We start from the raw sequence: 20659 nt of genomic DNA, 5'->3' as shown, positions 1-20659 counted from the left end.
AGATGAGAAATATTGGCAGTATCAAAATGGATGTAAACAAACTTTTATCAGCACTAGCCGACAGGTTGCATGCCAGGATTTTAAGTGGAAATGTGAAGATGTACATGTAGGTGTATGTGTACTCTCATAAAGTTTTAGTCCGTAGCATTTACGATACCTAACAGAATATCAAAGTTGTGTAGAACACTTCAAGCACATATCTCAGGAGAATACAATCGTCTGTAGGCGAGCTGCTAAAGGTACGCAGAGATACGTGAACATCATCCATCTGAGAGTTTGAACCTGGATCTAGCATGTTACATTTCCCACTGTCACCCTCATATACAAGTCATGTGATCTAATCTTCTACCGAGACCTACAATCACAACATATTGTATGGAAGATAACAAATAGGTTCACAGATAATGGAGTGTTATGTGATTCCTGAAAATTGCATTATTCTTCAAATATAACATAGGAAAATCGATTTGTTTTCCAAAAGAATATATACATCAGTTTTCCTCAAGACTACGCGTATACGTTGAGATATTTATCTCGATAAACTGTTATTTATTCGAACGATAGCCGCCGATCCATACAGCGCTTTACTCTTGTGTGGATCGTAAATAAAGGTGGCACCGTGATTGTACTAATCTTGTATTGTACAAATTCCCCTCGTAAAGTGGGCACGCTTGATACAGACCAGCGACCTAGAGACGATACGTCAAACCAAATAGTGCTTCTTAACACAGGGGCTTGCTTGACATTCCTATCAACATACACAGCACTCACGGTCCCCTCTACATAGAAGGGTCTTATGGTATTTCTGTACAGCACATACAAGCAATCAAAGTTGGCTGGTCAATGTACATGTAAGTTGGCTTGCCAGTTTATTTACCAACGGGTTTTTTTTCTAAAACAGTTTTCATGGCGACAGACTGACATTAAATGATCCTGCGCGACCCTGATTTACAACGTGTGGACACGGAGGAGGGGCGCGAGTCGCTGATAGACACGTTCCATCCATAACTCGACCCCGTCCGGCGATGTCTACTACTAGCGCGCCTCCCACTTCCCGCCGTTCCTGTAATGTCCGTGCGTCACGCGAGACTTGGGCAAAAAAAACCGCTTCTGTCGGCATAAAAAAAACTCCCTGGGGAGCCACGATCTCCAATACGGGGAGTCTGGTCGTGTCGGGAGTCTTTTTCAATGCACCATCTCAGTGAAAAGTGGACTTAACGTTTAGCCACCTTCCCGTTACGGAACGACACTAAAAGGCCCGTAGTCACAAGTTGGCTGATTTACGGAGCGTCAAAAGGCACCATCTCACATTTAACCCCGCCAGCTATGCGATAAGATGAGACTGATTTACTTCCTAACATGTTTTAGTCTAATTTCTTCGAAGCATGTTGTACAGTGGAAAATTGAGTTTGCCGATAATTGCCGAACAGGAATCTTTCTAAGAAAGTACCGAGCGCCAGTCGTCGGCCTGTCTTACAGGTGTGATATGACACAGACTATAATGCGCCATTATCCCAATCCGTTACCCCAGGAGAGCCGTTCAGCGTGAGGACCGACTAGACTGCGACGAAACACATCAACATGTCCTCAGACGTGTGCTTGTGAGGATAGCATGAACTATTATAGTTTTGTACTTTTGCCCGTAGTGATGGAAGGGAGGAGGAGAAGAAGGAGAAGGGGGGGGGGGGGGGGGGGTGCACTTTGAGAGGGGCCATCGCCTATTCCTTACTAACACCACCCTCTTATTTCTTTGAAAAATCACGGTGTTATTGTCCTTTTTTCTATCTTCATTAATATCAACCTACCTACACTGTATCATATTTACCGTCCTTCTACGATATCCCAAGTAGCCCAGTTTATCTACAATAGGAAATATAAATACACCACTCCGCACTTGCAGCAAAGCAACAGCATAACACCACGTTTGATTATGAGAGACTAAATGTTGAGCAGAAGTAAGTTTACATGTAAGACCTATATCTTTAAAGTAGGAATACGCCATCCTACATTTTCAAGAAAGTGGTGATTAGCCACTTTTGCTTTCGGCTGAGGTGATCAGAATGGTTTAAAGAAGTACTGAACACCGCTGTTGACTGCTGATTGGTTGACGAGAATAGTATAAATCGGATTGGCGTAGATGAATGTTAATTAAAATGAATATTTTAATTAGAGATCTGTGAGTTGTCACTTAGAAAAATATATCTATATCAGTCACTGAAACGTTTTGGCTTAGGCTTTTTAACTAACACTGTCACAACACAAGTTAGGGTTTTAACAGATTAATGTTTCGGGTAAGGGTTGGATGTTTTTTATTTGCCTAGTTGGTGTTTTTTTCATTTGTATTTTTCAAAATAAAGACGTAATTAACATTCGAATAAGTGAAAATGTATTATTGTGAAGTAACAGTGACTGGAAAAGAAAAAGAAGCGTTGATAACTAATGAAAGTGTTTAAACATCGTGTTTGGTTCGGGATGTGTTCCAATGCCGCTAGCCGTCTGTGTGACCGACCAGGTCCATGGTCCTACAACGTTACGCGTACAGCCCGTTTCCGAACAGAAGGTTGTTTGGTAAACAGATATGTGTATCGCCAATCTAATTATCTCACCTTCGGCCCAGTAAATACCGATAGCTGGAATGAGAGACTGTTAACCTGTCAGACTCGCACCTATTGTGACATTTTAGTACTGTAGATGAAAGCAAGCTATGTCAGCCCTATAGTTTACCCGTTTTAACTTCCACAGGAATGCTGTTACATAAGCGCCATTACCGGGATCGGTAGACGGTGAAATAACACGGCAGTATAGTGTAATAGCTCCGCAGTGTATCAGTCCTATAAGGAGTACTAGTAAATCTCGTCAACTTCTACAAAATAAATGTAATCTTTTGTTTGGCTGCGGGCTACGCTGACACCATGGAGTGCACGCGACCAGGGCGCCACCTCGTGGCTCTCCACAGAATCAGCAGACACATAGGTGTCGGATGACAGGTGCACACAATGCCAAACCATGAAACAATATCCTCATTTCAATTATCATTTCGATCTTATCGGAAACCTCGTCATTCTCTCGGATTACGTCATCAAAACAGTACAGGACGAGGTACAAGCACTCTGATAGATTAGTAGACATTTATACACCATTGCTCATGTTACAAGGCTACGAAGCTATTTTACGACGTGACAGATTCACAACTGCTAACGTCTATCACACGGTACGACTGACTAGGTTATCGCACGTGACTCAATTCTTAGGTAATGTACGTACATGGCATGGTGATCACGTGCTAGCAAGTAGAAAAACAAACAACGACACAGTCGTTTGCGTTGAAAGGACATAAAGATATGACACAGAGTGAATGGAACTATTATAAAGAACTGAAGCAGAAGATAAACACCGTCTGTCAGTGTAAGTCCCAGTCTTCCGAACGCTGTTTTACCCTCCCGATTCTAGGCGACCCATGACCTCGTACATACTAAAACCCGGCACCCTCCACACATACCGCCGATACGTAGCGCGAGTATTTACGGTGAAGTTGAAGTAAACATGTGGGTGTAAATAGTTGCTCCCTAGGTGAGCATTTTGTTTATTTGAGTGTGCACGCCTTGCGTGTGTGAGGCAATTACATGAAGGACACGCTCGGGGGTGACGGTCCCGTATAATTACCTGCTCGCTGGCTTTATTCCTGTTCCTGGGACTCTCTGATGTTGACGGGTAATGAGGGGTATCAAGCCAGTTTAGGAACAACCGTACAACCCCTTCAGCCGGTGTAGGATATATAGCTAGGGCACATACCCGTATTAAAACCGGCCTACAAAATTCACTTTTATTATTGTCAACTAACGACCCACAACTCTTGCAGGAAATGGGTTTCTTCATTAAAATGTCGTCTGAACGGAGAAAAGCAGGCTCGCAGAAGGCATAAGTATGTACCTTATATCGTCCACTGCGGTATTGAAATTCTTGCTGAATTGTTTATAATTCAATCCCTGTAACATTTGAATAACGTAGATTTATTTTCGTGCGTCTAATCGGTAAACGTCGTGCATCAGCACCCTTTTCTTCCAAGACATCTTTGAATAGCTCGTTGCCATAATATTTAAAAATACCTAAAGGCATGACTGTGATACTACAATGTCCAATATATGATATTTCAGTGGCGTGAAATGGCCATCACCGTACTCTAGATGTTACTAAAGCCGCGATCACGCACGTAGATGAGCATGACCGTAGTGGGTGATGACCGTAGTTAACTGTAGCAGACCGTAGGTGACCTTAGTTAAACGTAGTTAGACGCAGTTCAATGTAGTTATAAACTTAACAGTACTAACCCTACTTCACCCTAGTTGACCCTAGTTAACCGTATTTACACGTAACATTACTGTAAACGTACTTCAAACGTAGTCCAAACCTTAGTAGTTTGACTCTATATGACCCCACTTTACCCTAGTGTTAACCGTAGTGCCATGCTACTATACGGTCAACTACGGTAAATACAACGGTCAAGTAGGGTTAATTATGGTCAATTACGGTCAACTAGGGTCAACACGTTCAAACTTCGGTCATAGTAGGGTCTTGGCATCCAAACTAGCCATAGAGATATTTTGAACATGTTGGGCATTTTTGGGCTAACCACGGCCAAATCATGGGTTTCTGAATTTCAAACTACGTTGAACTAAGGTCGCCTATACTGTCTACTACGGCCATCCCCCACTACGGTCAACTACGTGCGTGACCGTAAGATGTGAACGCGACATAAAGTATAAGAGGTGGGTTGCAAGGTATTCACCTTTGTCTACAAGAACACCATTGCATGGGGTAAAAGTGGCCTTCGATGACATGAAAGAGCCGCCAACACCTGTAATAACGACATCCAATTGACATTAGACGGCTTACTGACAGTCCACCCTATCTGTACTACTTATCTGTTACTTGACGCGATTGTACGAAACTGATATATATAGGTAGTACTTGGCAAGGGTAAAACACAAACAAACCACAAACGAGACGAATTAAGTTCAAAGCAGGCAGGTCAACAAAAAGTAATTGGTATACTGCCGGACAGATCGTCAGACAGATATGATTACTTCAAAACTCATTAAAGAAATTTAATGACTTGGCAAAAATATAATGGGTGAGTATTTCAAACGCTCGACGAACTATATAGGCGGTGTCTGTACTTATCTAGGTTAATTATCTTCCAGGTAGGTCAATCGACTTTACCTGAAATGCTGTCATCACCAAGGCAACCACTCCAAACTTGGTGATGCAGCATGACCCGTTATGAAATATTGATCACGATGGACGTGGCCTGATTGTCCGGTGACAGATGTCCATAATCCCATCTGACCACTTACCTTTCCTATTCGTGGATTATACATTGATAAAATATTGACCAGCTGTACAGGGCTTACATTTAGTGTCTTGATAGGATATGCAATTTGTTGTCCAATTCATCAAGTCGAGATGTCACAGTTGGCGCGAGACAATTGTGCGAGTTCGAGTAGGTTTCAGCTATCGGATGTCAGCATAAGTTTATCTAACTCATCATGAACGTATTATTCTGCATATACATGCCATACCAGCCATTCAAATATGTTTCGTTAGACTGGCTACCAGCCCCAAAGATTTTGTGAAGAATTTTCCAGCTGTTTTTTATTAGCTTATCTTCCCTTAGTTTGAGTCCATTTTTTCTGAGTTTCAATATAGCAGTGACGAAGACCGCTGCTTCGGAACTTCTGTTTTAATAGTTCTTATCGGGAACCCATTATAAGCTGGTCAGACGAGTAATTATGGATTAAGCTTGTAAAATTCTCTACACTACGACAAGTTTGCGAGAATAAAACCTTTGTCCTTGTCAGTCCTGTCTTTCCAGTTTGACATTGTAAGCTTGTCGTTGTATTGGCATCGTTTGACAGTTCGTACAATCTGTCGTACGCGCCGAGATGTCGTCGGCCATGTACCTGTGTCTATATGTGGTGTAATGCTGATTGGCATGCGTGATAAACCAACTTTACACAAATCACCGCTCACAAACCCTATCATTAACAAATCTCATACATATTTCAATTAACACGACCCTAGGTTTTGTTTCGACTTTGTTTATCAATGACTGCTTCTGTTAAACATGGTGCATGTCCCTCCCGACTTTAGCTGTCAACATGTCACCCTGGGCAAGGTTTACAGGCATGTCGCTTCTAACCGCTCGTAAACAGCCCCGGCTAAATTGAGACATATTTCAGAAGCTTTTTTAAATGTTGATTTTAATACCTGCACTCGTGAGTCGGCTGTCAACAGAGCGTGTTCACTGTGTGTGGCGAAGCAGGTACTTGCTTTCCTGTATCTATTATATATACAACACCTATCATAAACTTCACTGTTGTTATTCCCATAATCATATGATTATTTTATGATCAAAGTTGAAAGAGAAAATGTCCAAACGTGTTGTCATTCAAAGCATCTATTAACTTCAACTTTAAAGTCAAAGTCCTATTTAATTTTTATTTATGAGTGAGAATTATAGACAGATGGTTTAACCACAGTCCCATTGTTCTTCACCAGGGGGCGTGTTACAACACCAACGTTGCGTATTTCCACGAGATATTTTTTGTATGGAGTAATTTAAGGAAATTGTGTATCGCAGGGCTCCATGACGGCCTCGTAAACAGTTCTGGCCCCACACGAGCCACAGACGTACCATTATGATACTACATATAACATCGAGACTACAGTTTTGTGGAAAGAATATTAAATCGGATTTATAGTCATTTCCTGTTTTGAATCTGTTAATCATATCAAGCAATTATAGCAATCCGCAGCAACACAGCAGCGTATCATGTACTTGCTTTAAGTCGTCGTTTGCTGGACTTATTCTAATAAATAAATAAAATATAAAATCTACGTCACTGACATAGTATGCTTTACTTCCGTTCTAGACCCTAGGATGTATGTAAATGTCCCTGACAGCCCGTGACCGGTGCTGTGGGATGATTAGTGTCTGGATGGTGTTGACAGCTGTCGGGACTTGCTGATCTGTGTGAGTGACAGTTCCTACCTAGAACACTACACATTAGTGCCAGTACATTCATCGAATGATGACTGGGTTTGATTTATATTCCATGTGAATTAATTTTTAAACTTAACATTTCAGATTCAGTAGATTTAATGTAATATACTGGACATTTTCTGGAGAATCGGTAAATATCATGGAAAGGACGTTTCGTTTCTGCCATACTGAAACAGCATTAAGTAAATAAATACGTTGTGACGTCACGCCGTGGAGTGTTAAGGATACACCATGCACTAGTCATGTTGGTAGTGATGAAACCTATAGCAGTTATTGGGGTGACGAAATGAAAACTATAGTTGTCATGAAAGTGATGAAGCCAAGTACATGAACATGGGACTGTGAAACATATTGCAGTTAGTGGAATGATAAAACCTATGGCAGTTAGTGGATGATGATGAAACCTACAGCAGTCATGGAAGTGAAGGATCCTACAGCAGTCATTCTTGTGATAAAACCTATACAAATAAAGTAACAGGTGTGGGGATGATCATACCTGTGGGAGTGCCATATGAAACTATAGCAGTTATGGGAGTGATAAAACTATAGCTGGCGCTGGAGTGATGACATATATAGCAGCTAAGTGAATTATGAAACCTATATCAGTTATGGGAGTGATGACATATATAACAGCAAAAGGAATTATGAAACCTATATCAGTTATGGGAGTGATGACATATATAACAGCAAAAGGAATTATGAAACCTATATCAGTTATGGGAGTGATGAAACCTAAAGCATTATGAAATATGGTTAAAATTAGAAGTCATCATTGACAACACCGTTTGATTAAATGAGGTTACAATTTGTACGTCATCATAGACAATACAGTCTAAAACGGTGACGTTATCACAGACAATAACGTCTCACTAGACATACAGTAGCGTCATCATAGACAATACCGTTTGACTAAACATATAGTGACTTTATCATAAACAATACCGACTCTCTAGACGTATGATGACGTCATCATAAACAATACAATTTCACTAGGTATACGGTGACGTCATCATTGACAATACCGTTTGACTTAACCTATATTGACGTCATTATACACAATACCGTCTCACAAGACATAAGGTTACGTCATCATAGACAATACCGTTTAAAATGGTGACGTCATCACAGACAATAACGTCTCATCAGACATACAGTGACGTCATCATAGACAATAGACTTTCACTAGACATACAGTGACGTCATCATAGACAATAGCGTCTCACTAGACATACGGTGACGTCATCATTGACAATAGCGTCTCACTAGGCATACAGTGACGTCATCATAGACAATAGCGTCTCACTACACATACAGTGACTTCTTCATAGACAATACCGACTCTCTAGACTAATGGTTACGTCATCATAGACAATACCGTTTAAAACGGTGACGTCATCACAGACAATAACGTCTCACCAGACATACAGTGACGTCATCATAGACAATACCGTTTGACTAGACATACGGTGACGTCAACATAGACAATAGCGTCTCATGAAACGTACCAACCAGTAACACCCATGCATATATACTTTGTTTAGTATTTAAATAACTGAAATAAGTTACTCTGTCGATGAGTCTGTGTTATAATCTAGCATCTTGCAATAACCGGATGCTCCAGATGATTTTTTCCCGTCTTTGGGTATTGATTGATAGGGAAAACGTCTTTTAAACAGTCGCTAAAACTTAACATTATACACATATTTTACTGACGTGAGAACCTATAAAAATTACCAAGCACTTCACAACTAATTTTTTGAAACTTATAATGATGATTCACTGAGAATTTAAATTTGAAACTGTCGATTTTAATTACCACTTTTATGTAGAAATATACAGACAACTTTTCGTCTACAAGTAAAGCCTGTTTAAGACGTGATGAGTCGAGACGGCGTACAGGCGGAAATGGGCCTTCCTTTCTCCTCCTCATTCACCCCCTCACTGCTTCACGTTTAATTTCTCCCAGAGAAAACCCTAACGAATACAATTATTTAATTATTATTTAATTCGTAAAATGGTCGCTTGGGTTGTAGGTATAATTTTGGTTGGAGTCTTCCGCGTTCCTCTAATCAATACCGTGATCGTGTATAATTGGTGCACATGTGCTCACTTCCTGTGTCTACTCTTCCTTCCCATCACATGCCCCCTTTCCGCGTCTACTACCGACCCTCCCCCACCTCTCTATCACTGGTACTCCTCCCTAACATGACTGTGCATGGAGATGTTTTTGTCTGTTACCTCATTTTAAGTAAACATCACGTAAAGTGTGCTGCTCCTCGTGCTCGCTTAAAAATGTAATGTAAGTTAAGGATATACTACCCGACTGTGACACGAACCTCCAATTCCAAAGAGTTCCACTTTCAGAAATATGTTACAATGTATAATTGAATGATGGAAATAAATTGCATTTAATATATTCTAGCATGGTTGCACTGATAACACTAGGCAAAGTCTTTAGTCCATATATTATAAAATTAATTATAATATAATTAGTATTATCAATTATAAAACGATAATAGTAATCAAAAGGGGAGATAACTGTAACAAGAAATTACACTTTGATGAATAAAATAACATGTAACCCTAACAGACCACAGTGCACATATTATACATAAACACTGATATATAATTCTTTATAAAATCAAACAGGTTATACAGCTTGATGACTTTAACTCGTACATTTAAAACGTAATTCTCGCTGAAAACAATTCTCTTTAACTTATCAACATGAAATACATAAACCTATCAAAAATGTATTCTTAGTAGTTTGATATCCGTACAAGGTACGGGGGTATTAATGGACCATTCCTTTTGTTGAGTGACCCCGAACTGACCAACAGTTAATCAATGACCGCCATAACTGTCATAATCCAGGATATATATTTAAAAGATATATGTGTTTCAGAGATGTGTATTCCAGATAGGCGAATTTCATAGATAACAATCTGGGATAAATGTATTTCTGACGACCCGTTTCACCCCGACAATATTGCTGTGGTATCACGTTCAGCCGGACACTAATGGTGTAGTTACACAAAAAGCACGTAAATGTTCTGGAACATTGAAGGCATGTTATTTCATATTTAATGAACGAAAATGAATTAACTTGTATTTAAACTACGCTAACATACGCTATTTTTATTCAATCTTATATCAGTGGTGTAACTAAAGTCAGAAATTTGGTTGTATAGACTTTAACGTCGTATCGACAGCGTAGGTCATTCGAGGACGTGTTAAGTCAAAAGACTGACCGCTGTATATGAATATGTTAGACTGACCCCTGTACGGTAATACTACAGACATACCGTGTCACATTTACCGTATCGCAGTTTATGTAGATCAACTTACGCGGAACGGACTAAGGTCAAATCTTGGCCCGTGGTCATCAAGTTTTTTCTCTCTAACAAGACTGGTCAGTTATCTGTCGGCTCTATCTTACTGATCTTAATGTGTTTACCTGTAGAAATCGGATTACTGGCAAATCAGGCATATTTGATCAGATCCAATGCAAGTCGCCGATACATATTTTAAGCGATAAGGCAAAGTCACGTGTTGTGTGGTGTTAACTGCTTGTAGCGTCAGGTCTAGAGTGGAATGTATAGATTCCGGGGCAACCGTTTCTCATTAGATACAAACTATCTACTGGGGCACATCGAGTTGCTTTTTCTATGGTATATTAGGAATGAACAAATCCTGGAACTGACCCTCAACTACCACTGGTCATTCTCGAAATCCAAGGGTTCCACTCTAGCAAAACAATTAAAGAGAAGATACGAGCATAAAGAACGGAACCATGACCTTCAAAACTTCTATTTTACTGGACCTTAGAACATGGTGGATAATTATAAACTTGTATTGTAATGGTCCTTGTACTGATCATTCAGTACGTGGTAGATAATTATAAACTTGTATTGTAATGATCCTTGTACTGATCATTCAGTACGTGGTAGATAATTATAACCTTGTATTGTAATGATCCTTGTACTGATCCTTCAGTACGTGGTAGATAATTATAAACTTGTATTGTAATTGAAATTCTTTAAGGAATTTGCTATGGGAAGCAAAATAATATAACTAACTTTCTATGGAAAGCAAAATTCTGTACGGAACTTTCTATTGTAATGGAAATTCTATATGGAACTTTCTATGGAAAGCAAATTTCTATAAGGAATGTTCTATGGCAAGGGAAATTCTGTAATGAACTATCTGTGTCATGGGAAATTCTATAAGGAACTTTCTGAGATAAGGGAAATTCTATAAGGAACTTTCTGGGTCACGGGAAATTCTATAAGGAACTTTCTGTGTCAACGGAAATTTTATATTAAGGAACTTTCTGTGTCAAGGGACATTCTACAAGGAACCTTTCTATTGAAGTTCTTTACGCCATTGTTATTGTTAAAATTCCGTAAGGACAATTCTATGGTAAGCAACATTCTACACTAGTAGTTGAAACGTCGGTAATAATTGTCTTTAACAGCACAGGACTCCTCAATGGCCATGAGCCCGTTAAGGTTTCAGTGTTATACCTGTTAGTAACTGTCTGTGGCAAGGATATGTCGTGCTCAGGGACAAGTCAATCATGCCAAAAACTGTCTATATTGTCAGGACCTTTCTAAAGTAAATACGGTAGGTACTGTAGTCTCTTGTAGGACCACTGGATATAGAAACAACGTAATTCTGAAACCACAAAATAAGTTAATCTCTCCCATAAACGTTTTACGAATTCCTTCAGGTCTGGGATAATGTTCTAGGATGCAGATTCGGTGTAAACTTTACAAAATAGAAATATTTCATTAACCGGTTTCAAATCGTTAGAGGAAATAAAAGGCATGATAAAAACAACCTGTAACACTGTTCCTCGCGTGAAGGACTCATAAATTACTCATAAAATAAATCCTAAAGAAAGTACACTGGATCATTTCAGTGAACTGTTACCTATAGATTGGAGATAAATATCGAGTTACGTGCCCCCCTTGACGAGATGTTCCAACCCCGGCGGTACAGACGGTATCGGTGTCGGCACTCATATAACACTTTAGTCAATAGACCAAGTCAATGGGGATTACACGCCTCTTATTAAACGGATTATGTTAAGTTAAATACGACTATTTCTGTTGGAATACAACTAGATTTCTCATTTAATTTACCAAGCCGGCTTTTTCTGTTGTGGTAAAGAACCAACAAGTCATCATGTCTCTATCAGCTGAAGCAAATGTCCACTGAAAAAACCTTGGCCAAATCCAAATGTGTTATGTCTATTAACCTTATCATGCTCAAACCAATTATATCAATCATTCACCAACCAGAAAATGCTTCAATACAGGTAACCACCAATTACCAAATTTCCCAACCAAATATCCACCAATTCAACCAAACATTCACCAACCAAACTATCAACCAAATATTCACCAACCAAACTATCAACCAAATATTTACCAACCAAAATATCAACCGAATATTCCCCGACCAAAATATCAACCGAATATTCACCAACCAAACTATCAACCAAATATTTACCAACCAAACTATCAACCAAAAATTCACCAACCAAACTATCAACCAAATATTCACCAACCGAACTATCAACCAAATATTCACCAACCAAACTATCAACCACATATATTTACCAACCAAATATTCACCAACCAAACTATCAACCTAATATTCACCAACCCAAATCCAGTATCTATTAACCAAGGTATTTACCAACCCAATGTTTGCCAGCCGAAGTATTTCTCACACCAATCAAAGTATCAAGCAGACCAATCAGTTGCCCACTACGACATCTACACAAAATCCATAATCACAAGTATCCTCACCGACGCAAACATCAACCCTCCCTCCCTCCCTCCCCGACCAATCAATGACATCTTACATAATTGTCAAGACATGAACTTTTATAAAAGACCCAGGTGATTCACTGTGTGAAATATACATCTCAAGTATCGCCACTAAATGTAGAGCACGGACCTTTATGTAGTGGTCCCACATAAAACAGATGTCTACAACAACGATTTAAGGTTAAATCAGTTCATTATTTCGAGCCCATGATACCACATTTCATCCCACAATCGTCTGGGAAGAGTCGTTTACCGTAATCCGATTACGTCCGACTTGGATTTCATAGTTTCGGCGGAGTAATACCGCCACACCATACACTGGTAGCCGACCATTACAAAGCCGGGCCGGGACAATATCTGTCACAGGATGCGTCCCCTACTGTCACTTGTTCTGCTCAGTAGTTTTGAAATATCTTCTCAAGCCGCGATCTACGTTCCAAATCATGTGTATATAACTACACAAGCTTCCGGTCACAGAAACAACCAAGTTTTTGACCTATACACAAACACAATTAAAGAAGTATCAGACCACTTCTGATTGAAAAATTTTGAAAACTGTTCAATCCAAACAGTCAGAAGTCTAGTGCTTCGTCCGCCCGGAACATAGTCCGCCATTTTATGTCGCTCTCAGATCCCTGCTGTATCCTTACGTAAAGGCCTTAACGACATATGAACACACAGTTCTATAAGGCAAGAAAGTTGAAAAAATAGCAAATTAATGACCTCACGATATTACTACTGGAAGTTAAAATGGATAGAAATTAATAATCGACACCTTGTAGGTATTCAAACGCGCTACTTTGGGCGCGTTCGTCTGACGACGACCGTCCTGCTATTACGCTATCGGTAGCTTAGCTATTTCTATGAGAAGCAGTTTTATTCTCTGTTATTTCAGTTAAAATACCTTAACATGACATACGGTTCCAATAAACATCAGGTCTAGTTAACAAAGATGGGGCCAAACAATGTTTACTACACAACATAACGTCCGCGCCTGACATTCTCGGCACCGTGTGTAAGCATGCCCATGAAATTGGTTTAGGTACAGTATGACAGTAATGTTCGGTCATAAATAATAAAAAAAAAAAAATCGAGTTAATCTTTAGTCCTTGCAACTGTGACTCAAATGAATTTATCAGACTCGATGGCAGTTTTACATAACGAAATTATTCCACGTTTAATTTAAACTGTTTTATTTATGAATCAACAAATGAAACATTTCAATTCAGTTTAAATAAGCAGTTTAAATTTTGTGAGAGACAGCGATCAGTAAACACTGGTTTGGTGCGAGAGACCGGCGGCCGGTATGATTGGACGTGCCGACTGATGGTAGACCCCCGGTCATACTTATATAATGTTGGCTTTAGATAATGTCTGGCCATTGTCTCGCTTGGTCATCAGTCATTTCAGTGTGGCACTGCGCCAACACAGAATGTATCATTATAATGGACTGTGGTCTATCACATACTGTATCGCTTGGACGAAATGGACTTTCCATTTTTCATATACATATACATAAAGGACACGAGATATTAATCAAAACCTTCTGTCCCTAGCCTCTGTCCCGAACCACTGTCCCCAGTCTCGACTAATAGAAGACACGTATAGTATAAGGAATAACAAGTCTACAATGTATATAGTAATACGCTTCAGACACGACACGCTGCACGTTTATAACAATGCTGTTGCACTATAATATCTGCTATTTTGTACACGATACCATTTACAAAGATGCACTCCTCAGTAAATCGTATTTAGAAATTCTATAATTGGACAGGCTTCTAAGAGACAGAGCTGCAGTGCACCGTCATACCGATGTATATCAGTCACACGACGTAGACACATACATTGATAAATATTGGATATATTCAATTTTCCAATCTGTTTCTGCAATAGATCATTACGCAGAGAAGAAAAATAGTTCTATATAGCACGATTGCCCGTTCACACCCGATAGGACATGTGTGTAGGTAGACCGTGCATTTGTCACCATTATTTTGTAATTGGGCATGCATCCGCAATAAGTGTCTCAACAGGCGGCAATGAAGTAAAACCGAAATACTAAGTAATATTCATTCTGCGCAGGAATTCACCACTACGAAACCTGGCAGTTTTATTGAGGTTATGAGCTCACACCGGAAGTGGTTAAATTCTTGTGTCACATATTTTCTGCCAAACGTAAAGTTTTAAATGGACTGCAATGAAAATTCACGGATTTATAACTATAGATTTAAACTTCTTATTCATGTTGACTGACTTGTAGGGTTACAAAATAATCCTACACAACTTCAATTACTTGAATGCCTCGGTGTATCGTCTTGAATAAATATGCACAGTCGTGCATGTCTACTGTATGTCTGCAGTAAGGTATGCTCTACTTGTATGTTGTATCTAAGTATAATTACCATGTTGTTGGAAATGCCGGTACGGGACATTAATGTTAGCCTATTTACCGTCGCAAGGTATAAACCTTCATTACAATTACACCTTTTAAAGTTACATCGCGCATGCGTTTTCTTTACCAGTCTGTATGGTAAGCGTTAAAATTAGCCAAAAACTAATTTAATTACATATGAAAATGTATGTGGTTGACGAGACAACATCTTTCATTTGTCAGATGCCTATCCGTCAAATCTCCAACCAGCAAATATCACAGTTGCACACGTGATGGGTAACATAACTTACCGACTCTGTCATTTATTAATGGAATTTGTCAGATAACCATCAAACACGTATAGTGACGATGGTCATAGAGTAGCAGGACAGTACGTGCTCTGTGGGATCACTGCTCTGTCTTCATACCGCAACGCTTTATCATACCAACCATCTTTATGTGCCGAACACAAAATTGCACAAATATAGATAGACCAAACGGTTTGGAGAGAATCGTGATTTTATCCCTCTATGCAAATTATGAGAATTGTGTGTTGATTTCAACAAGAAAACGAACTTCCAACAAAGACGAGTAAGTGGTCGATGTATTAAGTGAGCTAATATCTGCGAATCTTTATGTCGTAAACGGAACAAACAGCGGCTAACAAAGGAGCACGGCTATGTAAATGGAAGAAAGATGAGCTCATTTACAAGAAACAAATTGCATACAACACTAAACCGTGGGTGTTAGCCGATCGAGGTTAGCCGGTCTGTTTGCCCTGCATGGAGATCGGGGATAAGTTTTATTATTTCAACGTTGCCGATTCCAATCGCTTCGTGTAGTTTGGTTTCCGTTATAAAAGGTTCCGTAATGCTATATTTGGTCACGTGACGGACGATTACCGTGCCATCCAAGATTGTGATCGAGCTAGTTACGTGTAGCCTTGTTATGACAATGATGACGTCATGATACCAGTGTGCACCCTCTCGTGGGGGATCGTGTGACAAGAAAGGACATTGTCTCCAACGATATAGGTTATATTTATAAGACTTGCATACAATTTGCAATATGACTATTTGACGCGGCGCCTTTATTGATAAATCAGATGTACCGTATTTATTCATATGTCCTTGGCTTTTTAAGCTTAATGCCTTCTATTTGTGAAATAAGGAAAACGTGGAATTGGTGGTAATGAGCAGCGAGTAACGTCAGCGTTTACTGTGTAATTTGTATGACGTAAGCGTTTACTGTGTGTTCTGTTTATGACATAAACGTTCATTGTGGTACAGACCACACAAACGTTTCTTACGTTTCGTTAGACATAAACGTGTAGTGCCATGCGGCATCTGTACATCTGTTCTCTTGTATAAAATAACGAAATAAACACGTCATATCTTAAACAAGACGTTAAGCTGTCCCTGTATTTTATACAACGTACGCGGCCCCTGTGTTCGGCAAACATTACACAGGCACTATTACATAAGCGACCCGTACTTTATTAGTTGGCCTGCCAGACCCCTATTCTGATTAGGGAGTCTATTGCCGGGAAACAGACCGAGGCCAGACGCTCGTCAGCTATATAAGACTACACTACAGCTACACATTCCCAGCAGTTACACAATTATGCGAAGATTGCAGAAGATTCTGATTGGCCAGATAATCCAAGGAGATCGCGTCGCATTAAGTCAAGAGCCCAGATAGATACAGGGATGATGTTCCTCTTGACTTTCATGTGAAATGAAGGATCTCAAATACCCCTACATAGATTTTGTCTTATCTTGCCAAAACTTTTTCGATTTTGCGAACCATCAGATTTCCCATTCATCTTTTTTAAGCAAAATAAATGAATATATTTTCAGGACGAAGAATATCCCTAAGTGGTCGCAAGAGTCCAGCCGTGGGCTAGGATCGTGTGAACTGGACAGGTGTATCGTGGACACGCTGTGTGCTAAGTCCACTGACCATCGGCCTTTTCTGTCCGAGTAAATAACTCGGCAAGATTACCGGTCTAAATTGAGTTCTCGGTATCTTTGTCAGCGTTGTCTTGTTCTTGCCACTGATGAAAATATCCCTAGCTATTCAATCAGGCAAACCACGGTCTGTAGTCACACAAGAAAGTGTGGAACCGGCTGACATCACTTAATAAAAGTTATGTATGGTTTTGTCATTACTGACCATTCAATTAGAGGGCAGCGCACAGTTTGACCACGTGTACTTGACACATGTTACGTCGCACGTCATGCGTGGGGTGTCAGGAGAACCAGTTCGTTTCTTAAATGTATTACATATAAATGTATTACGTATATAATGCCAACTACATACCTTGTACCCAGCAGGGACCAGCGTTGACACACCAAAAAACACAGACTTATAATGGTGTGTTTGATGGCATTACGGCTCAATCTGATAAATGCCATCTGATAAGGCCAGTGAGCTGAGAAGGTGCAGCCCGAGCCCACCTAGATCGCACTGCCGATACCAACTGTATATCTGATGAAAGTCTAATTACGTTTTAAAAGTCAATATTTTGGGCGAGCTTGTCACCCTAACACTACACGACCTGACAGATAAACCTCGCGACAGGTAACAGATTCACTTGGATAATGTATAAGTAAGTTTAGTCAAGTTATTGGCGTCCAAAAGATGCTGAGAAAGTACAGCATAAAGTCTGTACGAAACAAAATCAAATTTGCCCCAAAAGTCAACAGCTGTTATAGTTCCCAAGTTTTCGTACAGGTGAAAGTCGTTATACACAGGGATTTTTCTTAGGGGTAGACGTACTACACAGGTAACATCGTGTACAGGACTGTCACATGACAGTCTTAACAGAGAGGTAACCTCGTGTACATGTGAAAGTTGTAGAGGACATGCAACCGTGTACATGTGAGTCGTAATAGACAGGTAACTTTGTGAACAGATGAGTCGTAATAGACAGGTAACTTTGTGAACAGATGAGTCGTTATAGACAGGTAACTTTGTTTACAGATGATATTCGTAACAAACAGGTAAATACCGGTGATCGTCGTTGTACACAGGTAACGTAAAGTGATCGTAGTAACAGTTACAATTTCATACAGCTGTTAGTTGTTAAGGATTTTGATTCTGTCGTTAGGGATTTTAAAAATTAATATCAATGAGATCACTAGTTTCCGTGGAACTTAGAACTTTTAGGCATTGAATAGGTAAATTGAAAGATCTTAATAATTCGCGAAAAATAACACCACACTCTTTTTCCGATTTTTATAAGTACTGAAGACTCAAAATAAGAGCTCTGAAGGCAAGTTTTTTAATAGATTATTTTAATTGGACTTTCGGAAACTTTATCCAAATTAAAAACGACAATTTTTTTGGACCAATAATGGCTCTTGGAAAATCTTTGGCTGTAATAGACATGCAACTTATTATACAAGTGAAAGTCGTAACTGTCAAGTTACAGGTATCTTAGATGAACTGGTAATGTCATAGCTAAATTTCACAGAACTATAAGGTTTCCTACTGGTTATGTTCCTTAGAAATCAATTAACATAGTGTAGGATTTCCCGAAATATTGTAGAGTAAAACCACGAACCAGACAGTCGGTTGACTGTATACAATGAGAAAAACTTATAAACTGTTGGACGTGTTTTTAACAGTACCGCCCGACCGACTTTACCATGGCCCGCGACAACTGTCATAGGAGAAAACGAAAGTAGTCATACTCACGCTGAAGTGAAAGCACTACGACGATAAGTACAGGGTAAAATCCGGACCGTAACCGTCCCGACGTCCGGAATGTACCGCCTTCAATAGCCATAGCACTCACGACTCCGAACAATATATATAACTCCAAAATCACTTAAGTGTCATCGTTCGAATTCATGTCCTGTGTTACATACACTACACACAAAACTTACTAGGGCAGAGCCAGCACCATGACGTTCTGTCACCGTGCTGTACGTACAGCCCTTCTAGTGCTAGTGGTGCTTGTCTAACGCCAGACTATATCACCGCCCATTACAGCCAGCAATCAGGCGGCCAGCCAATCAGAGCGCCCGTTATTACTCCCGCTGTCAGGCGGTGTGTTGATATATAGTAAGTGACCCGAATCATTCATCATAGCTTGTTTATGCCTTGGTATGATGTTGGGCAATGGGTGCCGCTTGTGATCCGAGTATGTGTGGCCTCCGCTGCCACAACCGTGCCACTTTAATATTACGGCGGCGGTTAAGATTCCGTGAAGTGGTATCGTACGTTGTTTGATGATCGCAGCGATTCATAACACGGGAATAGGAAACAATAGCGAGTGTACCTCCACCACGACGGCTAGTATCGAGGGAAACGTGTCAAGTTTTAATTTCTCAATGAAATATGATGAAGTGTGTTTGGGAATCGGTGAGCCCTATCCGAATGTCAGAAGGAAACGAAAAACGGCCTGACAGATATATCATAGGCGGCCCCACTGCGAATCGGAAACACATTAATAGAAAGATTTTGTCACATTTTGTATTAAATCATGCTATACAAACGTTCTGGGGGTTGTATGAAGAATAGCCTTTATAGGTTATACGAACCGTTTGACAGAGCCCCGTGACATTTGATGAGGGAGCACGCGCGCGAGCGGTTCCGATATAGCTTGTAAAGGAACGTTTTATTGGCGGAAATTTGAAACAAATGTACTCGTAGCTTAACTCATTAACCCCTGAAGACACATTTGAGCTCTTCCAATTCAAAGGTTGGAATAGTTCAATATGAAATTTCAGGGGTGAGTATGTCGTGTGGGAGATTTTGTGTAAACCATTGCACGAATCTCGTGCACATAGATTATGAGAGAGCGATTTATACTTGTGTGGGGGAAACATGGATCAAATGTACTGTAAACTGTTCAGGGAGATATAGTCAGTCCTGGTGTAGTGATACACCCATCAAGCTTGGGCTAGAAGCCCGATAGTCATTTCCTCCGTTTCAATATTTTTATCCAGCACTGCATGCTGTATAAAACAATGTACATCGTACAAAATTACAGACCACCTACTCACTATTCTTATTAAGTGTCGTACTTTTGAGATGTTTAATAAAATCATGATGTAAGTTACCTGAACTTTACGAGTGCGATCTCCGCCATTACCGTCCGTCCACCTTTGTACCTTACAATCACCCACATCTCTGTACCTTCCCACTTTCATGGCCCCTGTATTCTCCTCTAACCAGCTCGCTATTTTTCCGCGCCATTTAATCTCTAAGTGTAGGGTATAATCGAAGGATGAGTGGTGTAACTACTGCCAGATAAAACACTCACTAATTAATAGCTAGTTATGTACGACATTGCGAGTTTGTAAGGAAAACCATGTCCTGTTCTCACAGTTGTGGCTCGTCCCGCCCCTCAGATCGAATATTGGTTCTTCA

The 20659-nt window shown here is 39.9% G+C and overlaps 1 protein-coding gene across 1 annotated transcript in view; it reads right to left on the bottom strand.

Annotated features, from left to right (window-relative positions):
* LOC110465172 overlaps positions 1–19278 on the bottom strand; it is a 38674-nt gene extending 19396 nt beyond the window's left edge. The window contains exon 1 of the mRNA XM_021520824.1: positions 18980–19278. Within this exon, the coding sequence (XP_021376499.1) occupies positions 18980–19070 (91 nt within the window). The 5' untranslated portion in view covers positions 19071–19278. The remainder of the gene's footprint in view (positions 1–18979) is intronic.
* Positions 19279–20659: the final 1381 nt, after the last annotated feature.

The sequence above is a fragment of the Mizuhopecten yessoensis genome, unplaced genomic scaffold (assembly GCF_002113885.1).
Source record: "Mizuhopecten yessoensis strain PY_sf001 unplaced genomic scaffold, ASM211388v2 scaffold11059, whole genome shotgun sequence".
Lineage (NCBI taxonomy): Eukaryota > Metazoa > Mollusca > Bivalvia > Pectinida > Pectinidae > Mizuhopecten > Mizuhopecten yessoensis.
The sequence above is the reverse complement of the archived record's forward strand: the minus strand, read 5'-3'. Positions and strand labels throughout refer to the sequence as shown.